Genomic DNA, 26,939 nt, shown 5'->3' with positions numbered 1-26,939 from the left:
CGGGCGGGTGGCGAGGCCATAGAGAGACGGGGGAGCGGCGCGGGGGCACTGCGCAGGCGCACTTGCCCCCCTTTCGCCGACCCGCGTTGGCCCCGCCCCTTCCCCGACGGCCCCCGGTGTCACTCATCCGACCTCACGCCGTTCCGGCCCCGCCCCTTCCCGGCCCGCGGGCGGAGCGCTGGGGCGCGGCGCATGCGCGGCGCGCGGYGCTGAGTGGCAGTTGCCGGCGCAGGCGCACTGGGCGGCGGCGCGGCGCCGGAGGAGGGGGGCATTTTAACAGTAAACATCCTGCCGATTTGAACGGCGGGTTTGGGCGGCAGGAAGGGCCGCCGCCGCCATCTTGTTTGTTTGAGTGAGCGGCTCGGCTCGGGGAGGAGGAGCRGAGCGGTCCCCCAGCCCGGCCTCGCCAGCCGCCGCGCCAGCCTCCCCCTGCCCCGCACCAGGGTAAGGAGCGGCCCCGGCCGCGCCCGCGCCCCCCGGGCCCCGGCTCCCCGCCGCAGCCCGAGGGGGCACGGCCGCGGCCGAGCCCAGGGGCGCTGCCGGCCTAGCCGGGCGCCGCCGCCGCGGCCGGGCGCGGAGCGGCGCTGCCCGGCGGCGCGGCGCCGGCGGCTCGGCCGGGCTCTCGGGGCGACCGGCAGCGGGAGGGGCGGGCGCGGCCTGCGGCCCCGTGAGCGGCGGCACCTCCTGCGGCCCCCGGGCGGGGGCGGGGCGGCGCGGCGGGGCCGGGCGGTCGGGGTGAGCCGACCGGGGCGGCGTGGGCAGGGCGCGGGCTGCGGCGGCGGCGGGCGCGGGGCGGGAGGCGGTCCCGTGCGCCGGGTCGCCCCGGTCTCGCCGCCTCCTCCGCGGGAGAGGCAGTTCGCCGCGGAGCCTACGGGACAGCGTTTGGGAATCCTGCGGTCTCTGATCGCTAGCTGTGGGCTTGCGGAAGGCACTGCCTTTCTCCGGGGCTGCACGCATCTGGAGGGGAGCAAAGTTTCATCTGCTTGTCTATTATTTTTTAGTTGGGTAGTCTGCTTGGGTAGTAGACTATTGACTACTCTGGTAGTCCCCATTAATAGCATACGCACTACCTTGTGGGCACTGTAACTGTTCTACAAGAGAAATCACATTTAAAATACTTAGGTTTTTAAGAACTGAAATGTTTCTCCGGCATCTCTTGTGGATTCCTTGATCTAATTTTACTTTCCTTTTTAAGGAAACGTTTCTCATGATGCTGTATGACAGCCTTCAGTGTGTATAAAACAACGTGTTGTATAAATAACAAAGAAAGTATGGGGTCACTATAACTCATTGACATCACACCATTTAAGAGAAAATTCTTTCTGTTAAATGGAAAAGAAGGAAATACTGTAAATTCTGAGAAGTGACCATTTAGACCCACATTGGGTGACTGTGTATACTAAACACACTTTCAGTAATACCTTCCTCAGTGAAACTAATTGCATGTGAAATGAGGAAATGTCAAACCATTCATATGGCCAACCTTACGTTTTGTAAAGTTTGATTTGCAAATATTTAACATTTGTGCAATTTATAAACACCGAGTCCGTTGAACTAAAATTTTAACTGTGCAGAAGAAATAAATTGGTGGAAAAAATAAAAGGAGGAGCAAAAGGTTAGAGAGATATGTAATAAAGTTTGGAATCACCACAAAATTACATTAGTGTTGTCTCACCGTCAGGGTTACAGTACTTCAGATAACATGGAGTTTCCCATGGCAGTGAGAGTAGTTGCCTCAGTTAATATGTCAATTTAACTTGCCTCTTTAAGGAAAATGTTAGAAAACTAGTCTTTGAATTATGATTCTTAGGTGAACAGTGCAGAGGAGTAAAACTATAGCAAAAGAAAGAGTTATATATGGAATTCTATTCTCTTATTTAAATTGCCTTTAAGGAGTGTGTTAGCAGAGAGTTTCTGCAAGTGAATTGGTATTATTTGGACTTAGAACTGGAATTGCAGAAAACTGGTTGAGATAACCTAGATGGGGCCTAAATTGATAAGATTCTTTTCCACTGAATGAATGGACATGTTGCATATCTAGGTGCAAAGAAGGGATACCTGCTGAGGGTTAGGTATGGAAGTTGATTTTCAGGGGCAGGGACGCTACTCATAAGGTTCAATGAACTCAAGTTCTATATGATAATTTTAAAAGATCTTGCTCTTTAATTAGCAGCTTCAATGGGGTGCTGTTTCTAACATTTTTTATGTATGTGTGTAGCTGGAGAATGCAGCACCTATAATGGAGAGGTGTGTTTAGAGCAATTACAGACCTGGTAGTGCAGCTTCAGCAGTATAATTCTAGAATGAAACATTGATAGAGAAACTTAGGCTTGGAGATAAATGGGAAGTGCTGTATGCATTTATCAAAGGTATGTCTTATTGGACTAGTCCAATTTCATCTTTTCAATAATTGATTTTGTGGACATAAGAAATGGAGGTGACTTGTCACTGAACTTCAGTAAAGCCTGTGGTGCCACAAAGAAATGTATTAAAATGGAGAAAAATGAGGATTAACAAGAGATTTACAAATGTGGTTGAAGAAAGGAGATGAAACATGGCACTGCTGAAAGAGGAGGCATTGGGCAGTAAGAAGTTACCAGTGGAGAGGTGTGAAGGTTGGTCCTGTGATTGATGTATATGTGTGTGTGTGTATATATATATACACACACACACATGCACAATATATATATATATATATATATATATATATATATATATTTTTTTTTCTTCCAATGCTGACCTGGCATCAGATGTTAGGTGTGCTAATGAAACTTGCTAGTAAGACAACATTAGGAAATGCTTTTAATTGAGAAAATTTTAGACATGAATTAAGCATTGAATGTTAAAGAGACTAGATTATAAGGTAAAATGCAATAACTAAAAGTACAACTGCAGGGTCAGACTAATTGGGAGTTAATAAGCTTTCATAACAGCTTCATAATAGAAGCTTTTATTATTTGGGAGCAGCTGAATAAAAAGAATATTTTGGTGAAGAACTTTGATATCTGGAAGACTTGGGGTCACTTTTGGGTGTGATATAGGAGGGAGAGGACAAATGTGGCCAGAGGGCATGATACATCCTGCAGTGCCTTGCTAGTGCAGTTGGGGAAGAACAGAGGCATTGAGGGCAGGATTGTGAGGCTTTGCTTGGAACACTGAAGTTCTGGACTCCTGAGGTCTCTCARGACTAACTCAAATTGCAACAGAAAGATTTTTGTATAGGATACACTTATGTTCCCCATGTTACCTAGGAACAGTTTATCTTAATAGAAGAAAAACAGGGGAAGCACAGTGAGAAAATGTTGGAAGGAAAGTGGTGAGAAAGGAAAACAGATATCTAAGTTGAGGATTTTGGTATAAGAACAAATGAAGTAAGCTGACTGTGACTGAATTTAAACTGAAATATGGAAGGTTTCTATTGATCCGTGGATGAATAGCCTTTACAACAAGAGCAGAGGTAGGTGACAGTAAAAACAAGTTAAATCTTTAACATTTGAACTGGTGTGTATATACCTAACGTGGCCTAGCAGGGTAGCACGAAAGTGGATTTAATGAGCTAGAGTGGAGGAATTCCCCTCTCCAAAAATTCTTTATTTTTAGATAGCAGCTATCTTAAATGTGTGCTGGTCAAATTAAAATCTGAATATTGTATCTGTTGTCTGCAGAACTAACATCAGCTGTTACTGCATTAAGCTTCTTTCTGAATCTCCTGAAGGATGGGACTCAAACTATGAGAGTGCTTTTCAGAGTTTAAATACTTACCCCTTCTAACATGCAGAAGGACTTTTAAGACCTCGAGTTTGTGAGTTGGTGGTTAAGATGGAGTTCCATATGTAGTGCCTGCGCAATTTGCTTCTTGTTTCTTCAGAAGTGTCAGTTACCAGATACTAAGGTAGGAAAATGGAACAAGTGAATTCTGAATCGGACCCTGTGTACTGTCTGTATCGTATTTCTTAGTTTCACTTTACACATTTGATTGCTTTGTTTATAGAACTGTAGTCTTTATGCATTTCTATAGAAAGAAAAATACTATAATTAAGATAATACAATTATCAAACCACACACTTGGAGGAATCTGAGGACAATTGTGGCATATTAAAAAAAAATTCTAAATTAAAATGAAGTTTAAACTCTTTTCAAAGCACAAATTGAACAGGGTCAGATTTTTTTTCCCAGACCTGTTTGAATAGGTATTCTTTTTCCCTTACAGCAGTGCCAGAAGAATGAGTAAGTTCTTAGAGCAAGTTCTAAGGTCCTGGATTGTCTTTGATCAATTTAAAAATAAGTTATAATTACATTTTGCTTTCTGTGTTATACATACAAGCACACTCATTCATACACACGTATAAAAGCCTTTAAGAACCATTAGCTGCTTTTTTAAGGATTCTTATGAATTGCTTTTGCAGCCAACAACATATGTTGAATGTATGTACTTGTGCCACTCCAAGAAATTCAGTTGCTTGAACCTCCATCGCAGTCTTGAATTATGCCAGAAAATCTATTTCTTTTCATTTTACGCCACTGCATCAGCATGCAGTCCTATGAAATAAAGATCAGACAAAAAATGACATAAGTAAAAGGATTAGCTGAAAAGAAAGAAAAAAAATCTGGAGAAAGTGAGAACAGCCGTTGGGGCTGCTGTAAGGGATTGTGYTGATCTCCAAACCACAGTAACTGAAGTGCTGTAGTTAAGAAGTGTAAAGATATGCTTCATATAGTTGCTGTAACCCAAGTATTATAATTCTGCTATGGGATCATATGCTAGAATTTAGAAGTGGCAGAGATTTAAACTCTGATATTGAAAGTTTAGTACTACAGTGAATAGAAGTATTACTTGTTGTTTATTAATAACATTCAGATTAGTACAGGTTCAGATTAAAGCACTTTTTAAAACTATTTTTAGTCTGATAGTCACATATTTTCTTTGTGGCAACACTACATTAATGTGTGAAGGGAAACAGCCATCCTCTAACCATTTTTGATTCTTATTCAAAGTTTTTCAGTATCCTGAACAAGTAATATAATCTCATTAATCCTACAGGTAAGTGTTAGATATGATCCATAATTACAGGAAGGACAAGTACTGAGAGTTGCCAAACCTAGGTAATGCTGTAAGCATGAGTGACCATTAAAAGTTTCTGTATCTTCCCTCCATGTGATTTTTTTTCAGCCACCTCTCATTTAATTGCAAATGGATGCAGATGTTTTGAAACCTATCCACATATGTACAGTCTCTTTACAGGGAGTATTTTCACCTTGAATGATTGTTTTTTCAAAGACAGAAAGAAGTTAACAATATGTCTTAAAAAAAAAAACACACAACTTTGTTATATCATTATTCTTGGTGCCAGTGTGATTCTCGCATCTCAGTTTCTTGGGAATCTTGTTTCCTCTTAGATTTTTTAGATAGCTGTTTAATCTGCAATAGCAATGACAGTGTGAGCATAATACAGTCATTAGTTGCTTCTCTGAGTTGTCCAAATAGTATTTTTCATGTTAACTTCAAAATTTCAAAATATTTTCAAGCTTACACTTAATTCTGAGTTTGATCTTTTCTGAAGCTCTGATTTTATATATGTGTGTGTGTATTTACACATATGTGATTGTAAGACATCAGTGAATGATGGTGCCAACCTCAGTGAATCAAAGTATATTATTTTGCAAGTGTTTCTGGAAGATTTTAGCACTGTTGGAATCACAGTTTAACATACTATTGGGTGGTGGTGGTTGTTGTTGTTTTTTAACTGAATATTTGTGTCTCCTGCATTTATGGACATTGTGCAAACCTGTTACCAGAGTGGCGGATGGATTCTGTAGTAACTCAGGAGACCAAAATGCTGTATTTGCAAAGATGTGTCGTTACATGTGTTGCAATGCTATCAGGCTTTAGAAAATGCACAAGAAYGGGATAAAATTGTCCAGTGGCTCTTGGGACAGTGTGACGTTTTCTGGAAAACACTGAAGAGAGTTTTTTAAAAAAACAAGAATCTTCCTCTAAATTCCTGTTATTGATCAAGGTGACTTACAAAACTGCCTAGTTGTGCTTCCTAGAAAAAATTGGTCGTTTCCAACTTTGCACTGCACTGTCGTTAGCCTCATACAATCTCAACAAATRAAAAGGATGTTTTCACTTCTTGATTTGCAGTTCTATTATGATCCAGACCTATCCTCTCTATGGTTTTAATGTTTTATTTACCATATTAGCCCAGGCTGAACATGGCTTTTGTTCCTCTTAAGCCCCCTGCACTGTGTCCGTTCTTGATTATGGGCAGAATAGGCAATCAACCGGTCACTTAGATTGAAAGGCTTGATAATCTGTGTCCTGTTGTCCAAACAGTTCTTTTCTCTCTTTTTAATGCCACTGAAATTCAAAACCTACATCGTTCTTACCTGTTGAATGATACATAGTACAGCCTACAAGGATCATTTCCCCTATGATTTGTGTTCTCTCAACTTCCGTTTATTTTTTAAAAACTAGCTTGTTGCCTGTTACTGTCAAGTACCAACCCTTATGTGTACAATTCTGCATTTGTTATCCAGATATCTAGAGGCCAGCTTTGCTTCCACTGAGCCAATAATACCAGTCAGTGCTGTTGCCCACTTACTGTTTTTTCTATCAGTCAAATTGGTGTTCCCCCCTCCTTTCTGTAAAACATGCCCTGAAAATATCAACAGATGTACCATAACTGCTTTGAAACTTCTTGCTTGGATCTACAAATAAATTGTTACGATTTAGGTCTTGGGGAAGCACTAGTTTTATGGCTAGAAACTGGTGCACCTCACGCTGACRCTGCCCAGAGCGAGCTGCCACGATTTTAGTGTGATATTGCTATGCTTCCTCTGAAAATGTTTCTGTAGTCACAGGAAAGGCAAAACTGAGAGGCAGTAGTTGCATCTTTCCTGGTCTCTTTCATTTCTTTTTTTCTTGGTTATGGATATTTCTGGAGAAAAAACTACTTGTAGGGATTTTTTCACCTCTTCAAAGCAAACTTCCTGTTTTATCAAGCTTGTAGTTGAACTGAATCATATGCTTACCTCACTTACGGCAGTGGCATGTTTAGGTAAGATGTCGTGCTATTCTGTTTCGCCCAGGCTTCATRTGTTTGCATCTGTATCATCCTAAGAAGGTAGCTACTAGATAAGTAGATGAAAGAAAGTCACTGTAGYGAAGGAGGAAATCAAAATGGAATCTTCAGGAAGATTAAGAAAATGTAGTCAGTTTTCTTAACATTTTTGTCAACCCTTGAATTTAAAATGAACTGTTACTAACTAGATTCTAAARCGACAAGGTAGTCTGTTCCGAAATGAAGACATAGTTGTTCTTTCCATTTAAGAAGATGAGAAGCCTAAGAAGTTTAAGACTGCTTTTTATTGTGCTGAATGCTATACTGAAATACACTGTCAGGCATAATGTACTGTATATATTGGTAGTAGTGGTATTATACTGAGTATTTCAGTAAAATACTGAAAGCTAGTATAGAAAGAAATGGAAGTACCAGAAAACTAAAGTGGGCAGGAAAACCTTTGAGGCATCTGTTTATATTACGTGAGTTTTGATACCAGCCTTCACCGTAAACTTTGCTTGGAGTATTTGAGTTTTAAGGTTCTTTTTTTTTCTTGCTGAGTGATAAACCCTTTTAATTATGTAAATGATCTTAATCTGAAGAAAAAGCATTGACTGGTCACTGTTTCTTCCTGTTTCATGTTTCAGTTGTAACATACATATATACATGATGGCTGTGAGCTATAATTTTCATCTCCTTAAATATTTGGTACAAATACTTTGATCTTAATGATTGGAAAGCAGACATATCCTTTGCTTACATAAGAGAAGGATGTTCCTCATGAAAAAAATCTCTGCAAAAATATTTCCCTTTCTCTTTACAGATTTGCACTTTCTTTTAGACATCTGGGACCATGTTCTACGCCCATTTTGTTCTGAGCAAGCGTGGGCCGCTGGCCAAAATCTGGCTGGCGGCCCACTGGGATAAGAAGCTAACCAAAGCCCATGTTTTCGAATGTAATCTGGAGAGCAGTGTGGAGAGTATCATTTCACCAAAGGTATCTATCTTACACTGATGTAATGTTATCTTGTACTGAAAAGAAATTAGGTATACAGGTGAAATTATGTATACAGTTACTATTTAGGTCACCAAAACAGATAAATTCTTAATGTTGCTCTTTTAAAAGGTGGAAAGGTCAGTTCAGATGTGCAATACTCCATTACCTAATTGATTCTAAAGAGTATTTTCCCCTCAATTTCCTAATACTAGAGTTTTGCACTGTTTGATTGTAAAATGTTTTGCTTTACATAAAGGGAGTACTTGTATCTTAGTGTACTATGTGTTATCTAGAAGCAAATGTTTGGAAGAAAGTAAAGCTGGGCTTTCCTAACAAGTAACTTGTGAAGAGCTTATGATGACTGTCTTACAGTACTGTTGTTACTGGTAGCTGTTAAAATAATACCTGAAATATTTTTGTCTATGATTTATGACCTAGATATGAAGTAAGTTGCTTTCATAGAGTTGATAAGGTTGGAAGGGATCTCTGGAGATCATCTAGGCCAACCCTYAAACAAGTGGCCTGTATGGGGATCGAATCTGTGACTTTGGCATTATTAGCACCACACTCCAACCAGCTGAGCTAGTTTCTACTTGGTTACAGTAAAAAGATCTAAAGAATTGCAGTAGTATGTAATGTTGATTAAGTGAAGATAGTTTTTCATGTGGCAAAATACTCTATAGTAGTGTTAGAAGCCACGTATTTTTTGAGTCTTGTCTGGTGTTAGGGAAAGCCAACAGATGGGGACAAAACTGGAAGAATAGAACAATTCTATAGCTATTGTGGAATCAGAGAGATTTCTCTGGTGTTTGTAAATGCTTGGGGTTTTTTTTCGTTTTTTTTCCTTCATCCTCTACTACTTAAAAAATATTGAATTGTCCATTTGAGAACTAATGGACTGATAGGGTGTGACTTTTAATAGATGCTTTAATATCCTCAAAGCAAGCCTATTTATAAAAGAGAAAACTTTGTTTTTTATCTTTATTTTTTCTTTTGACTGAAACAAATACAATGATGTTTCAGCAGTTCTGCTCTGGATTCTTGAGGAACTGAAGATATTTCATTCCAGAACAGAATTATTTCCTTCAGTGTCAGCTGTGAAAAAAGTTAAAAAGAAAAGAATAACAGTCACAGTCACAAATGGGCTGCAGAATTATTTTAGAAAAAGTAAAAATTACTAGGTACTCTTTTCTCTATTTAAGTTTGTGTAAGGCTTTATTCAGTCATCTGGATTATTAGAAGGATATTTCATGTAATAAAAAATCTGAGTTCTTACAGTTTGAGTTTGCAACCTGTATGTCTTAGTCTTCCTGGGAGATAATTATTCCATATACATGTCAAGACAGGTATCATGTCCTTTTGGACTAAGACATTTAAGAAGAGAGCCCCTCCCTGGAGTTTTTTGTTAGTTTTACTGTTCCTGCAGCTCATAAAAACTCTTGATTATGTAGTAAAGCATAGTAAAGAGGCTAAAGATGAGAGGGACAAGTTTGAAAGGAACTGAAATTTGTTTTAGTGTGTCATTTGCCTGTTTATGGACACCCCAAATTTTCCACTGTTTATTTTTCTCTTTAAGTGAAGGACTTAATTTGTCAGCAAGGGATGATAGGTAATTGGATATCGTTCCTAGCCTACTTTTTGGTTAGTACATGTGGAGAACAGAATAAATTTTAATGTCTTACTGTCCAGCTTTTGATATTTTTTACTATGCTCAAGATTAAAGCAATAAAGATGTCATAAGATGATGTCATGAAATAGATTTCGTCTTGTTCTGACTGGTAAAAAAGATGACAATGTTTGGAAATTCCTGGAGTGAGCTGCTATTAATTTACAGATGTTTATTGGGTTATCTGTAAGATAGCTATAGGACATCATCTAGAACTGTACCCTTTGAATTCTTTGTTCAGAGCTTTCTACCATTTTTTTTAATACTTATTTTATATATATAATATTACTGAAAAACTGTTGCAAGGCTGACAAATTTCACTAGAGGGGAAAAGAAACAAGGCTACATTTAATTCACGGATTTAAAATATACTTTTAGGTGAAGATGGCACTTCGAACCTCAGGACATCTCCTGTTAGGAGTTGTTAGAATCTACCACAGGAAAGCAAAATACCTTCTTGCAGACTGTAATGAAGCCTTTATTAAGATCAAGATGGCTTTTCGTCCAGGTACCTGTCTTTAGCTAAACATTGTCTGAAAAGTTAAGTTACGTAACAGTCTTTATTAAGCAGGTATATAGTTGTACCTTCCTGTCCCCATAGCAGAAGTACAAGAAGTTATTTCTTTAGTGTGGCTTCAAGCTGACTGTGTGACTGAGATGCACGCTGAAAAATATCTTTTCACTGAATTCTGAACAAAACTACTTCGTATTAGTGCTGACCAGTAAAATACTCTGTGTTACGCTTATGGCAATTGTCAGTGTATTAAGTGAAATGGGAATATGCTGGATGATTTTCCCTTTTGTCTCAAGTCCAAGAAAGTGGACATGCAAGACCAGTTGCATGTACTGAATAGAAAGAAAGAAGGGAACTTGCTGCCATGGAGGAAAAAGGCTCCCTTGCCGTTAGGTGCCAAAGAAAAATATAAGCAAGTTTTATATGGTCGCACCATTTTTGCATTTTAATTTCAGGTTTCTGAAAGAAATGTGAACAAGAAATGTGAATGGGTATAACAAAGATATTTTCCTTTTTTGTGTGCAACAGTGTATAACTGTTCCCCCTCTATTGTTAGTTAATCTATTAAGATTTTCCATAAAGGCAGAGAGCCATGTTAATACCTGAAATGAAATTACATTCAGCAGTGAATTACTTGGCGTAGACACAGATGATAGTTTTCTTTAATTCCAGCATGGGAACTTTTTTCCAGCTAACTTGTGGAAGGAATACTACTGAATACTCACCGCTTCTGAATTACACACATTCTATCTTTCTAAGTTCATGAGTGTAGAAGATTTAAGAACTGAACTTCAGGAAGTTCTTTTAAAAGGCAGATCTTGAAAGCCAGAACAATACTGTTCAGAGAAATTAATAGATATAATATTTTTATCTATCTTTCATGATCTTCCTGTTGTGATCCGAGCATTTTAGTGACAGTTCATTGACTACTGCATTTAACTTGCCTGGGCCATGAGAACACGTAGATTTGTCTAATTCCACAAGGCAACCTGTTTTCCCAGTTTCCCCACTCCCAACAGAGTACAGGGAAGAGTGAAACAACTTAAAAGAAAAATTACAAAAAGCAGCATGCTGACCTGAATCAAGTTGAGGTGCTTGTATCAGTTCTCAGTTTACTAGCCTTGTGGCTTAGACATTATCTTGATCCTGGCTGCTCTGAGAATCATTTTTGTTTTATTTTAAGCATTTAACAACTGAAAACACTGAATAGCCCTGAGAGGAGGGAGTAAGTTTCTTCAATCCTAGCCAAGTGCAAGAGTGGCAAACTGCAGAATCATGTTCTTTCTGATCAGTAGTTCTCTGATTATCCATTGCAGAGAGGAGGTTGGTGTACAGTGTTTTTGATATATCACTGTCTCCAAATAGCCTGTAATGTCTGTAATATGTGGGTTTGAAGGTAGAACATACAACTGAAATCTGTGAGTTGAAGAAGGAACTGAAGCTGCATTTGCTGTGCATTTCCACTGTCCTGACTTCTAAGCTTTTGAATAAAAGAGAGGCACCTCTGGTTGCCATTGAAGAAAAGCTGCTGCTCTTACTAGTTTTGTGTGATGCTAAATAGTCATGCTCTGAGAATGCTCACTGCATGGCAGATTTAAGACTCTCAGGAGTAGAGATATGTATTCAGTTTAGGGTAATACAACTATTTTAAATGCAGAGGCATAAGGCTTGTATGTGGCCCAAGTACAGTATTGTATAGGGACTTTCAGAGCTTGCTGACAAGTAAATAACTAGAAGCAGAGTAGTAGTAGTACTGTGTTGCCACTGTTTCAACCAAACCAAAACGCAGAACTAACTCATCTGGAGCATCATACTAAAATGATTTTGCAGCAGATATCTGAATTGGCATTGCATGGTGTTATGATGACCTGTGAGGCCTTTGTTATCTATGTGGTTCTGTGTTGAACTACACAAATACACATACTACTGCGTACCTGAAGACTGCAGTTTTTGCAAGGTGGTATACCAACAGCACAAAGTATGTATTTTGAATTTAAACTGAAGCTCAATACTAAAATCATTTAAAGATTTTTCAAAAGCATCAGTTTTTATCAGCTTAAAGATAATAAGATGTATCTCTCTCTGTAGTGCAGAGAGAATAATGCTGAAGGCACAGGAAAAAAAAAATGCAATCCTTGGTAAGGATTGGAAGCTCATGTCTGAGTGTTCTTCTGCAGGGGTTGTGGATTTGCCAGAGGAAAATAGAGAGGCTGCTTACAATGCTATCACCTTACCTGAGGAGTTCCATGATTTTGACCAACCACTTCCAGATCTAGAGTAAGCTTGTTTTTTGCTTTATTTCATGCTAATGTTTGTTTTTAGTGGAGGAGAATATGGTTTTAGATAGCAAACTCATTGCTGAATTTATAAAAAAGCAAGCTTCAGGTAATTGTTATATTCATAAGTCTTTTAGTACACTAAGCAAGTACATAATCATTTTTTGTATTGATTTTAAGTTTATAGTAATATCTAATTTTAACTAAAGTTAAAACTGTCATTATGATTGAAGCTTTTGAAATACTCAGATATCTATCTTTTATTTTCTTTTGCCTTCTATACAAGGCACTCTACGTCATATACATTCTCAAGGTAGATAAGGTTATTTTTATGGAAATGTCCTGATTGTCCTTGTATAGTGGCACTTGTAATTCTTATAACTTTTTAATACTAATAAGTTACTTGTAGACATATTAACTATTCCAAACTGTATACTTGTTACTAACATTTAAGAAATTGATGCTGCTCTTTTGTGGATTGTTGATAATGGAAGTTCTAGGATACAGATTGCATTAACTAGTGTTGTATTTTGATTTATATTCAATTTATAATACACACTACATTTAAACAATTCTGTGGTCTTCTAAGGAATGTACCTTCACATACCACAAAGAGTATTAACTTGATATTCTAACTGGATATACTTTTGGATAAACTGTATTAATGACTTCTGAAACTTAGTTGAGGGTGAGGGCGCTTCTTTATTAATTTGTGTTTTTTAAATTAGTGTGTCTCCAACATAACAAGAAGTAAGAGAGATTACTGATATGTTTTCCAGAAGCTCACGCAATTTTGAAGTATAGATTTTTTTTTTTTTTTTTAGACTGTGAATGGCCTTAGTGTTTTGAATAGTCTTTTCTATTTGCATTCACCATCAGCTATTTAATTAATTAACTGTATTGTGTACATTTTAGGAGCTAATTTCATGTGTATCTAAGCAAGCTTTAATCCATTGTTGAATTTTTAAAGTTTGGAGATTTTAATAATTGCCTTCTGTTTGTTCAAGTGATATTGATGTGGCCCAGCAGTTCAGTTTGAACCAGAGTAGAGTGGAAGAAATTACAATGAGAGAAGAAGTAGGCAACATCAGTATTCTCCAGGATAATGACTTTGGTAAAATGTCTTGTATATTAATATGTTGTTAGTAAGCTAGTTTCCATAGCTCTAAAATTATAGTTTTACAGTTAACATCTTAGTATAAAACCAAATTTAGGCTAAACTGGCTGTGTTTTTGTATGTTTAATATTTAGTGTATAATTGTGAGTTTTCTCCAAAAATTCTGTTCTCTAACATTCAGCAAGCTGCTAGCTGCTTATATAAAGCAGCAAAATATTCAGCCAGGTTTAATAATTAAAGTACTGTATCAATTGCAGTTTTTAAAATGTGATGTAAAAGTCAGCAGTTATTTTTTCATCTTAAGTGTATTTTCATTCAGAAACTGTTATGAGATATCTAAATTTAGAGCGATTACAGTGGTGACCGGTTTCCTGCTACTTCTTTCAGTATCTTTTCAAACACAGCATTCTAAGATCTGAATCAAAGCCTAGAAGCAGTTGTATTTGAATAGCCAAAGGATAAATGATTTCCCAAGTGTAATAATGTAATACATAAGTTAGAAATCTTACTGAAAGTATAATTTGTAATTAACTTCTGTTGTATTCATTTGCTCTTGGTACTTGAAGCCCAGCTTGAAGTATAAGGTATAACTCCTTTTGGAAGAGTCATTGGTTTCAGTGCAGCTAAGACATAAGAGTCTTTTAACAATCAATTTCAGATTGGTGTAAGAAAAATGACTTGAAGAGTTATTTTTGTAATTGTTCAGAGCTACAGTATTGCTGAAGATCATTTCTTATATTTGTCATTATCTCTTCAATTAAAACAAGTAGATGACTTCATGAAAAGCATAACATTGGTAGAGGTTGCTGCCTTTTTTGAAAGAGAAAAATTGCAGAATTAATGACAAAACTCAGACTTAGGAGTGAGCGTTTCCTAGTTGGTTAGCTAAGTCTCACACGTCTCAGTTCTTCGGCATTTATATTAGTGAATGATATTTTTGCAGGTGACTTTGGGATGGATGATCGTGAGATGATGAGAGAAGGCAGTGCATTTGAGGATGACATGCTGGTGAGCACCAGTGCTTCCAATCTCCTGCTGGAACCTGAACAGAGCACGAGTCACCTTAATGAAAAAGCTAATCACCTGGAATATGAAGACCAATATAAAGATGATAATTTTGGAGAAGGAAATGATGGAGGAATATTAGGTATGTTTGAGAACTTAACACGTTTTTTCTCTGTTCTGCCTTCTGCCTCAGGTATTAGGTGTTGAGAGAAGAGAAATTGTTTCCTTTGCTGCTGAGGTCCCTCTCCAAGTTATGCCTTCTACCCTGAGATTCTAGTTTGAGAGGGCTACTGTAATGCCAATAATACTGATACTAACTGCTGCATATTTTAACATCCAGTATGAACTAAACTTTTTGGAGCTTTTCCATTCTATTTGTAATATTCTTTAAAGAGAAATCAATGTACACCTCTTCTAGTTCTTAGTCTGCTTCCAAGTGTTTAATGAATACTTTGAGAATTGTATTGAGTGCTTCTCTCTGAAGTAATAAGGAACCTAGTAAGATGTGAATGTGACCAAGTATTCTAATAACGGTTATTTTTAAACTAAAATTTGAACTATATTGCACTTTGAAAAAATCACTCTTAACTGCTTTCATGTCAGCATTCATATAGCTGTATGTAATCTTTACACTGTCTTTATGGTTTTCATAAATTTTGTCTATACTTCCTATGAGACTTTCTGTATGCAGATCTGATTCTTTCTTACGATTGTTTCAGATGACAAACTTCTCAGCAATAATGATGGTGGTATTTTTGATGACCCACCAGCACTGTCAGAAGGTGGAGTAATGATGCCAGAGCAACCTCCTCATGATGATATGGATGATGATGATAACGTATCAAGTGAGCATGATCTAGCATTAAATCTGGAATTATTTGCTTTTATAGAATTAGTTTTCTAATTAGTTAAAAAGCATGTTTAGCTGAGAGCATGAAATGGTAGACTACTTTAAGGTGTGGGGGAGGGGAGAGGTAGCAGAGTTTCTTTAGGTTTTGACATACAGTGCAAGATACTTGTTCTAATTGGCAGTGGGTGGACCAGACAGCCCAGACTCAGTAGATCCAGTAGAACCATTACCAACCATGACTGATCAAACAACGCTCGTTCCCAATGAAGAAGAAGCTTTTGCTCTGGAGCCTATTGACATAACTGGTGAGTAAGATATTTGGGAATATTTTACTTGGATCATCAGAGACTTTCTTAGCTCAGTGAATTGGAAACAGAAGTCTAGCCTTGTTTGTCTTTCACTTTGGAAGTAAATCAGCAGCAAACAGCTGAGTATCAAATTGCTTTTATTCTAATTCTAGCCTTCCAGTGCTTTCCAGACAGGTACAGTGACAGTCTTGGAGAATACTACTTCTTAGCTTTTCCAGCAAGGATGGATAGCAGCATGATCTGTAGCTTTTGGTGAAAGTGTTAAAATGCAGGGTATTGTAATAGACCTTGTTACATCTTTAACACAGTATCTGCAGTGCAGCAGAATTTGCAGTATCCTGTGTTTGACAGCCAGGAGTGACTGTTTAGGCCAAGAACATTACCTCTAGAGTGAATGCTCATCTTCTAGTGATTCATAGCTTTAATGAATTGCTGAACCCTGGAGATGTATCTTTGCATTTAAAATTCTACTTTTTATTTCATTCAATATTTTCTTTTATTTTAAATGATACTGTATGTGGCTCAACATAAACAGATCCCTGCTTTATTTAAGTTAAGATCTGGAAAAAAATATAGTTTGTTCTGTGTTTTCAGACTAAACTCCAGGCCCTGATTTACTGCTTGGCCAGTTAAAAAGCCTTAGCGCTGCCCTCTGGTGGCAAGCTAGCAACAGAGGTCCCAGCTGATCAGCTGGGACCAGCAAAGACAGCGTTTGCCAGAGCTTCAGGGTCTGCTGCAGGAAGGCCAGGCTGTAAGCTGTTTACACTAAATTCATTCTAGAGCAGGATGAGAGGTACAGGTAAGATAACCATCCACATTAACACTACCAAAGTTCAGATAGAATTTAGGGGAAAGATTTGATGCAATATTTGGCTATTTGGTCACAGGGATCTTGCGTCTTGAGGGTTTGCTCATGAAGAACACCATCCTGACCAGCAAGCTAAGAGGGAGGGAGGCATGTGCACCTGAGGCCAGTGGTGAGGTTAGGGGACATTCAGTAGAGCTTTCAGTGTGCGTAGGAGATGTAGTTGACTGGGACGGTGTACGTAATGTTTAACTTTTTTTATAGTGCTTTTAGATTTTCATTCCTTCTCTTAAAGTTAATATTGCTTTAAATTCTTGAGGTTGCTTTATACACGGACAAATATGACATATAGAGAGACTGCAAGATTTTTACTACAATGTGTGATACCTGATTGAGCTAACCCTTGTTGCTTTTTAAAAATTTCAATAGTCAAGGAAACCAAAGCAAAGAGGAAGAGAAAGCTGATTGTGGACAGTGTGAAAGAGCTGGATAGCAAGACTATTCGAGCCCAATTAAGTGACTACTCTGATATTGTTACTACTTTGGACTTAGCACCTCCCACCAAGAAACTGATGATGTGGAAAGAAACTGGGGGGGTTGAAAAGCTTTTCTCTCTGCCTGCCCAGCCTTTGTGGAATAATAGACTATTGAAGGTAATTATTTTAGAAAGACCATTTCTAAAGCAACTTTATTCAGAATTGTTTCATGTATATTAAATATTAGTACTTGAATAGCAACATACCAGTATTTATGAAGTTAAAAAAAAATAAAAAATAAAAACCAAACAACTGAGATCAGCAACACTTAATGTTTATCACTTACAGAAATGCATGAAAATTGGATTTTTTTTTTTAACATGTTACAGTAGAATAGGAGCTTAGAAATTGGAAAGGGAAGATGACTAACAATTGATCTGAAATGAAATAGAGAGGACGCTGAAAAACACAGTAGTGAATAATTGAGCTCTTCTTCTGTAGCTCTTTACTCGTTGTCTTACACCGCTTGTACCGGAAGACCTAAGAAAGAGGAGGAAAGGTGGAGAAGCTGACAACCTGGATGAGTTCCTTAAAGACTTTGAAAACCCAGAGGTTCCTAGAGAGGAACAGCAACAACAGCAGCAACAGCAACAACGAGATGTCATTGGTTTGTGACTTGTTAAAGATTCTCTGCTTTCCTTCAGAGCTTACTTTTACCTTTATGCTTTATATTAAGATAACAAAGATTATGAAGTGCCAGGGCTTTGTAATTGGTTACATAGCTTGATATACAGTCTCTGACTTAAAACAGCTTTTCTTTCTAGATGCAGAAGAGACTTCAGAGATTCAGTTTGATACAGTGAATTAACTGGGTATTGTAATGGGTTGTGTGCACACCTGCACTGATTATGTTTAGGTTGCTGCAGAAGCTTATGCAAGCTATTTAGCTGCTGAATTGCAAATTAATAACAAATTTGTCTTAGCAGTGTAGTTTTAAACTTTACTGAAGTATCTAAAACTGGTTTTGTTATGAATAGATGAACCTATTTTAGAAGAACCAAGTCGTTTGCAAGAATCAATGATGGAAGGCAGCAGAACCAACTTGGAAGAATCTGTTATGCCACCACCACCACCTCAAACAGGTGTAAAACGCAAACTGCAGCAAGTAGAGCCGGAACCAGTGTTACCTGTGAGTAAGATTGTGCTGGAGAATTTAGCTGATCTCTCTGAGCAGGAATTGACACAGAATTGAGCACCAGCTTTCTGCGATGTTCTGAGATATGTTGGAGTTCTACCATAATCTTTGTCCCTTTGTAGCTTTTACGGTATTCCTTAAATGTTTTAGTAAGATTTCCCCCTAAAACACACGTAAGATAGAGAAACAGCACTGGTTCACTCAGGAAAAAGTCTTGAAGGAGTAAAGTCTTGCTGAGAAAGCTATTAATTCATTCTGTTGTGGCAAGTGTGTACAAACTGATTTCACTGACAAAATAATACTGCTAACTGCACAAATTATTTCTTTTTAAAGATAGTTAACGTGTTCTAAGGTTAAGGGTTCAAACAACAGGTCTGATCTTCATGAAATGTTTCCTAAGTGGGTCATGCATAGAGCTGGAAACTTGTTCCTTTCTACCTCTCCTGTTAAAGCTGTGGTGCTGTGAGAGAGGCAACCAACAGTTAGGGGGATGAGGAGAGTGGGAGGTCGTAGAGGAGTGCAAGATGAAAGGCATGCTTTATTTCTGGGTACTCACCTGATGAGAACAGTCCTGAATTATGCTGTCTTATCTCATATTGTGCAGTTGTCTTGTTCCACTTTTTTCATGTTTCCTAGCTAACAAGTTACTCACTGTTGAATGAGAGTGCAAAAATCTTATAAGAGGAATGGTTTCTGCTACTGCTTCTTTTGGCCATGTCCCTAAATGAAATTGGCGTTGACTGCACTTTGTGCTGAAGTCAGTGCTATTAATATGCGCTGGGAAATCTTGAAGCAAGTTAACTAGATCAGGTCTCCAGGRACACAGATGTAGAGATAGATAATGTATGACTTTCAAATGGAAGTTACTCTGAACTAGTTTGGGGTGGGTATTGAAATGCTGTCAGGTTCCAGAGTAACTTTATTGGCAAAAACTTAACCTTTTATAGACTTGGGAAGAATGCCAGATGTGAACTTTATCCTTAGAGTTGATAACATAAATCTTGATAAATTGCTTATCTGGATTTTCCTGTTAAAAATCTCTTCTGAGAATGGTACTTGAGCACCAATCAGTCATATGAGATTTTGGAAACTTTATGGAGTATCTACATTTTAATTGCTTTCTACTTCTTTGGCAAAGAACAAAATTCTGATATTCTGAAGGTGTTTTGTTTTGTTCCAGTGAGCTAAAATAAGTTCATATGGCATTGCATCTGGTTATGTGGAGTTCTGAAGTTGTATGTGCTGATCTGAAATGTGTAATCCTGTGAAATGAGATCAGTAATYTGGATGATAGACTAAATGAGGGTGTTGGAATATCGTTTTTTCTTGTAGTGATATCTTAATTTCTGTTTAGAGTTGAATCTAGAGGATTAGAAATACATTTATGAAGAGCAAAGCAGAAAAAAACGCTTTTAGTTTTCAAAACACTTGGAATGTGTAACAAATAGGCCTGGATTACATACAACAATTACTTTGTGAAACTGGTTTGTAGCATCAACTTTCAATTGTAAATAGCATCAGTTTCAGTACTTTAAACTGTTCTCCGTATTCTTAAAGCACCCACCATCTCAGCAGCTGGAAATACCACCTGTAGAAATGCCTCCAGAAGAGCCCCAAAACATCTGCCAGCTAATACCAGAGCTTGAACTTTTGCCAGAAAAAGAGAAGGAGAAGGAAAAGGAGAAAGAAGAGGAAGAAGAAGAAGAGGTAAGAACTGAGCTCTTGAAAAACAAGATCTGTATAAAGGATTTCTGTGTTCCCTTCAGCACTGTTTGGCTTTGGATTCATTAAATAGCATAACAAACAAATCTTCACGCATTACTTGGGAAGTGAGAAGCTGTTAAAAGGTAGATTTTAAAATCTAAAATTTTCCCTTGACTATTTAAAAATTGCCTATGTATTCTACTTTGACTTAGAAGGTGCTTGTATTTTCATGCATGGTTTGATTAAGCTACTCTATGTATATTTATGATGTCTTATGCAAAAMGTTTTTTGAGTTACTTTTAAAATTTCATTGTAAATGTTTCATGCCACTTAATAAAAGAATTTTTTTGTAAGAAAATATTCCATATCCTAAAGTGCTGTAAGTGAAGTTGTGTCTTAGCTGGAATATTTAATAATTTGTGGATTTCTAACTTCATTGATTTTTTTAATAGAAAAAGGCAAAAATTTTACTTTTTTAAAAAAATTACTGTTACCAAAACAATGTCCCTGGACCCATGCAGTTCTTTTGTGTGGTGAGTCGCACATAAAAAACATGAATTGCTTAAGTCAAGATTATTTGATCACATTGCTAGGAAGCAATGTAAAAAGTTGTTACTATGTGCAGAGAAATACTACCTTGTAGTAGTACAGTGAAAAGAAAGAAACGCGTGCTAACTTAATACTGGGAAATAGAAACTTTGGACAAGCAAATTGGTTCTTGAGTTGGCTCGCCTTTAGTTCTTTTCACTTAAGTGTGCATTGTTAAGATTTGAAACAAAGTAGATCTTGCCTGCAAAAGCTGAATGCTATCTTCCATAAACAAGCACTGTTAAAATAAAAGCACTGTTGATATCATGTTCAGTACTAACAATGCTCGATTAGATTAAATTGTGTCTTCTCATTCAGCAGTTGTAACTGAACTTTTGTTTTACTAAGTGTCAGCATGACATTTTGAGTGCAAACATTACGGTGAACAACTGTACTAAGGTACATGAACCTAAATGTTTGTCTTCCTCTGTACCATTTCCTCTCACTTCTCTCTGTATCCTGGGAATGAAATTGTCTTTCTTTTCTGGCTAAATCATCTCTGACTTGATGAAGAACGAAAAGCTACAATATCTAGACATACTCTTTTCATTTCATAACAATAGATCTTTTCATCCACTTAGGTGTTTTGTGAATGTGTAAATTTTTRCTGTTTGCAGGAAGAAGATGGCACAGGGGGTGATCAAGATCAAGAAGAGAGGAGATGGAATAAGAGGACTCAACAAATGCTTCATGGGCTTCAGGTACACATGATAATTTACTTGCTCTTAAAGTATCTTTTGAATGTGCCTATAGAGGCTTTTGCTGTGAGTTAAAGGGTTAAGTAAGAGCTTTATTTTCAGTAGATATTACAGACCTAAAATATCAATTCCGTGTTAGAATAAATATTTAAAGTATAGCTTGTAATTGATTAAATCATAACATAATTTTCATTTTTCCAGAGAATATTTGAAGCATTTTTTTTTTTTTGCACTTTTTAGGTCATGTTAATGATTATTTTCCAACCTTAGCCACGTTTTGTATGCAAGTAAAACTTATAGAAATTCAAATTCTAAAATAATTGGTTTAGATTGTGCGTTTGTAATGAGACCTTAGCACTTCTGCCTTTATGCTCTGTAACTGGAGGCAAACCTCCTCATGGATCTAGGGATAAAACTATTACAGAATGTTTACTCCTGGCTGAGTTAATCTGAGAACTTCTGTGCTGTGATGGCTGAATTCCCCCCAAATATGGGACTCTGACCTTTCTTGAGGTGCACATTTCAGCATTCAGCGTCAGACTGCAACTGTCAATCTGCACTGACAGTTAGTCTTTGTAACATATTTTCTTGCTGGAACTAAGGGGTTTTWTTCCTAGTAAGATATTTGAACAACCCTAGCGCACACCTGAACTTCAGTGTAGACCGGTTGCCATTGGTGTATTGGTCTCTGGATGTACACTTCATATATATACGTGGACTACCTTTGCTTGTTAGTCTCGTTTTGGGTTTTCACCCCTTCCCCTTAATCGTTCTGACAGCTCTTGAAATTCTGATGTCACTGAAGTGTTCGAGTCCCATTTCTCTAAGCTAGTTTTGATTTCTAAAGTTTTGTTCATTATCTGTCAAATCGATATGGCTCTACCTCTGTTGATAGAAACTCGATGTCACCAATGTAGCTCTGAATTTCAATTATAGTGGATTTTTTTAAAAATCCTTTTATTTAAGGATGCTGCTGAGTTTTCAGTAAACTAGTTTTGTGGTAATGTTTTTGGACTGAGTTCCTCAGAAATACGATACCAAGCTTTAGGTTTCTGGAAACGGTTGCTGGAGTTCCATTACAAGAGTTACACGCTTACCTCTCTAAACAATGAAATCTTAACTTAAAACTTCTGTGGAGCATTATAGCACTTAAATATTCTTAAATTTAGTCTATATTACACTGAAAACTTAGCTGAATTAAGTCACGTGACAGTTCTGCATATCTGTAAGAGTTCTACCAGTTTAAGTAAAATTGTTTTTAAAATTATCACTTTAAATAATTGTTTGCAAGTATTTAGTTTGCARCTCTGCGTAATGTTTTCCCGTGAAGCATTTCATCAGATTTCTGAAAGGAAAATCAGTTTTTTTGGACCATGTCTAGCTTTTTGTTTGATACTGATTTCTGTATGTTCAAAAAAGCATCATACTAAATAACTGAAGTCTTAAAGTCTCTAATGGGATTAGAAGTTAAGATTTGTTTAATACAAAGTCATTTGGTTTGGCCAACTTAGTATCTTTTCATCTAGCCAACAAAATATGCATTTTCTTGACTTATTTTTTCTGGTCAGTGCTTGTGTGGAGGGGGAACATAAGTGACTTTTGAATGCTCCGTGTTAGACAAAGGCTTTTACCTTCAGAAAATTATGCTCTTTTTAAAGAACCTTGGCACTTTTTTTWAAATGCTAGGTTATGATTTTTATTGGAGTTATTTTTATTTTGAGAATTAAAACAGATTTTTTTTTGATGTTATTATTAAGAAATATTTGCCCTGTAGTGAAAAGAGACTGGCTGGCTATTGGTACCCAAACAGACAACTTTCTGCTATATTACAGCATTTCTGGAATATGTGACTATAAGTACACAAACTCGAGATTGATTTTTCGCGCATCTCTAGAAAGTCTGCTTGCCTCTGTTTAAATGAGATCACGTAGAAATTTTTATGTACATACTGTGTAATGCTCCTATCCTGAGTCTAATCCTTCCAGATTCCTCAGAGTGTGTTGGGAGTGCCAATGAACAGAATCTTGGTGTTGGACATTCTTGTATGTAGATTTTAATTTATTTATGGTATCAATGTCTGCTTTTTCAGAGAGCTCTTGCGAAGACTGGAGCAGAATCTATCAGTTTGCTTGAGCTGTGCAGAAATACAAATAGAAAACAAGCTGCTGCGAAATTCTACAGTTTCCTGGTACTTAAAAAACAGCAAGCTATAGAGCTGACACAGGAGGAGCCTTACAGTGATATCATTGCAACACCTGGTCCCAGATTTCATATTATTTGAATGGTTAGATAGAACAGAGCTAGTGTTTGTTTCACTAGTGCATACATGTATTGCCCCATCTGTAGGGCCCCCAAGACCATTGCAGAAAATTTAGATTTTATTGTCTGTACAAAGTCCTTGGTTCTTTTTTTTTGTTGTTGTTGTTGTTTTTTGCATTTTAAATTTGCCACCGAAATTTTTAGTGAAACTGCTGTTGGGGGGTGGGGTGGGGTGGCTTGAGTTCCAACTGCAGAATCCAGATAGCTCAAGGACCCAGATGAAGATTGTTTTAACAACTTGGAGCAGATGTGTGCAATATTGGTGCATGTAATGTTGAGTATCAATGAAAATGTCTTACTATAATTTGACTAGCTTGATTCAATAGTGATATTTTTAACCTATACAAGTAAAACTGAATGGCCAACCTATTGTCTGATTAAAAACTTTGCCAAACTTGTCTAAAATGTTCAGTCTGCTTCTCATAGTAGTGATTTTTTCCCTCTTCCCTAGATCTTTATGTGCATACCATGGGTGTCTCATACAGCTGCCAATATGAAAGGTAGTGCCTGATATGTCAGCTTGCTTTGTCACTGCATTTTTGCAGTCAGATTTTTGTAGCCCTTGATGCTAAGGGGAAACGGGTGTCTGTGGAAAGCACTTCCTTCAAGTGATACTATTACATACATGAAAGGACAGAATATATGTTAAGCATTTTAGACAAAACATTCCTTTTCACTTAACACCTCATTATGGTCCACTACTGATAATGGCGAATTACTGTTAATAAGCATCAAATAAGAACTTTAGTCATTTCATTTAAATCTTTAAGGTATCAAAATGCTTTAGGTTTGTTAGAGCTGTATATAAACTACAGACTTTTTAAAAACAAAACTTCTAGATTGTAAATTATCTGATTTTTATTAAGCAGGTGTATGAAAGTAAGATTAGGAGAAATTGAGTAGATTGCCTTTGTAAAGATGCTAAATTCAGTTACCACCTGTACTGAAAGGGCAGCAAACTTGAATACGTAGTTGAAAACGGGCACACTTCCACTTAAATGCATAGTGTATTAATGGCTTTTTGGATATATTTATGGTTTTATTATCAGTTTTCCAATAATGCACACTCCTGTGTTCAAAATATTTTATCGGTTTTGCAAAAAAGTCCCATTTGGTTTTACTATAAAGAATGAAGCTTTACTGTTAGACCAGACAGCACCAGAAATTATGTGAATAAGTTGATTATGGAAACCTGTCTTAACTTTTTTTAGGGCAAAATTATTCACATTCAAAGTTCTGGTTTTAATGTTGGCACTTTTGTGAAATAATTTTGGGACTCTGAAATTTCAGTGTATACTCGAGTGTAAAATTATGTGAATGTTTAACAAATCTGAGACTACACGATGACCATGTTTTAATAATCTTGAAAAACTTAATTGTATAAAGTTACTGCAGCTTTATTTTCAACATGATGTGCCTGTAAAACCATGATTTTCCCCTTTGTAAAAAGAGACATTGTAGATAACTTGAATGTTTAATTATAGAAAGGTCATTAGTTTCTTGTTACACATTTTTAGTCTGTTTTTGTTGCTTTTCAAGGTTAATATTCTTGAAAATAGTTGATGCTGTTATGTATAACTTTTCTAATAAAAGTTGTGTTATAAGCTGTTATGTATTAGCTCTGTATATTGTTTGAACACCTTTCATTTATGTAGTAGAGAACTTGTATTTACAGGTTGCATATTTTGGTATTAGGAGTGGAAGTATAACAGCTTAGCTCTTTGAGAGATTTTAGGCTTAAATAAGTAAATAGATTTCTTGCCATTAGGAAGGAAGACTTTTTATTTTACTGGCTATACTGTGGTTTTGTTCAAGCATTCTATGCTAAGACTGTCTATGTGGAATATTAGGGGAGACTCTCTATAAAATGTGATCCATCTCCACAGCCAGACCATTCTGAATGCCAAAACATATTCAGCTTGAATTCTTTTAGCTCTTCTGTTCACTTACTTCTAGAGTTGCCTCTGCATGAGGATATATGTCTGTGCTTTTGATGATACAAGTACTACTTGCAGGTTTAGACATTTGGATCCAAGCCTGTAGAAGTAGTGGAGCTCCCATGGAGTCACTCAGGTTACCTGCCGAGCTTGTACAGAGCCCAAGGTAATTAATTCTGTTGGATGTCTGCTGTCTCTGGAAGTTAAAGAGCCAGCCTGGATACAGTAAGATAACTTTATCTGGGCTCCACACAGAAGTGACTGCTTTCGTGTTCAAGCTACCTGTGGAAGCAGTTTGGCCGATCTAGTTTGTGTTCAAGTCTTGTGGGATACAGACTGGCCTGCACTGAGCTAGCTTGAGTGTGCGTGTATGTGTGCGGCTTACCTCCAAACAGGAAAATGAGGAGTTGATTTTTCATTTCTTTGGTTAAAGCTCTGTAAGAGAGAGACGTAGCGCTGAAGTAAGGGAACTCAGGTACTAAGTCTAGAACGAGGGATAGCTTTTCTGCATTCTTTTATATAGATAGCTCTAGGACGTTGCTCATTGGTACAGCACTGTGATTAGCAGTTTTAACAACTTGATTTTACAAAAACATATTCCTGATGACACTGAGTATGATCTGAGATAATGAATGCAAGCTCTGCTCTGTAACATAGAGATTTGTTACTAGTTTTTGAATGTGACCTACAAAGTAGTACCAACGAATTTATTTTGCTTAGAAAGTAGATTTCACTGGTATATAGCGACCAGCAGTTGAATAAAACAAAATAATGTTGGTAGACAAAGCTTTTGCACTCGCTTACAGTTACAAGGAATATATTTTCTTACTGCTTCTTACTGTGCAAAGGTGATCAGATGCAGAAAGGCTATCTGTTGAACAGCATTTATTCTGCTTTCCTTTTGTAAGATAACTGCTTTTTACAAAAATATTGAGGTGCTTTGAAAAAAAAAACCCACAAGCAACTGTATTTTATTATAGCTATTCTTCAAATAAATATCTAAACAGTTCCCTCAAAATTAGCCATAAGCATTCAACTAGGTTTTTAGTAGATAAGAGGTCATATCCCTAACAATTTAGTAAGAAATGCTGTCTTCTCTTTTCAGAAACCAGTCTTATTATAAGCCATTTAAATGGATTTCATTGATACCATTACTTTAAGAAGTATTCCTTGGTACTTCAGGCTGGAATGTCTATAGTTTGTTTGGTTGTGGCATTTTACTTTGCTGCTGTAAGTCTCCCTTGTGGCTCTGTCTTCACTGGCAGCAGGTTTTCTGTCAACAAATCTGAAATATTTTTATTGGTGACTACTATCAATGCCCTGCTTTCCAAATTACTCCTTTTTGATGGGTGAAAGGGGAAACAGTTCATAAATCTAAGGAAAGTTTTGCTGTGAGGGAAGTTGTGGTTGTGAAATGAAT

General features: G+C 37.3%; 1 protein-coding gene across 3 annotated transcripts; it reads left to right on the top strand.

The window, feature by feature from the left end:
• Positions 1-244: 244 nt before the first annotated feature.
• On the top strand, positions 245-25,193 carry RAD21 (RAD21 cohesin complex component). Of its 3 annotated transcripts, none has more exons than XM_085311571.1 (15): positions 245-444; positions 3,666-3,892; positions 7,888-8,061; positions 10,106-10,235; positions 12,419-12,518; positions 13,525-13,631; positions 14,578-14,781; positions 15,359-15,484; positions 15,672-15,794; positions 17,032-17,255; positions 17,580-17,745; positions 18,116-18,267; positions 19,831-19,980; positions 21,183-21,266; positions 23,353-25,193. In XM_085311571.1, exons 3-15 carry the CDS (start codon positions 7,918-7,920, stop codon positions 23,542-23,544), a joined length of 1,902 nt encoding a protein of 633 aa, XP_085167697.1. In that variant the 5' UTR covers positions 245-444; positions 3,666-3,892; positions 7,888-7,917; the 3' UTR covers positions 23,545-25,193. The 3 variants fall into 3 exon arrangements, with proteins under 3 accessions (XP_085167697.1, XP_085167616.1, XP_085167774.1); XM_085311648.1 differs by lacking the exon at positions 245-444 and adding an exon at positions 2,285-2,615; XM_085311490.1 differs by lacking the exon at positions 3,666-3,892.
• The last annotated feature ends 1,746 nt before the right edge of the window (positions 25,194-26,939 follow it).

The sequence above is a fragment of the Rhea americana genome, unplaced genomic scaffold (genome assembly GCF_003343005.1).
Source record: "Rhea americana isolate MKP2758 unplaced genomic scaffold, rheAme1 scaffold_0, whole genome shotgun sequence".
NCBI classification, from domain to species: Eukaryota; Metazoa; Chordata; class Aves; order Rheiformes; family Rheidae; genus Rhea; species Rhea americana.
Note: the sequence above shows the minus strand (reverse complement) of the source record. Positions and strands in the feature narration are given on the sequence as shown.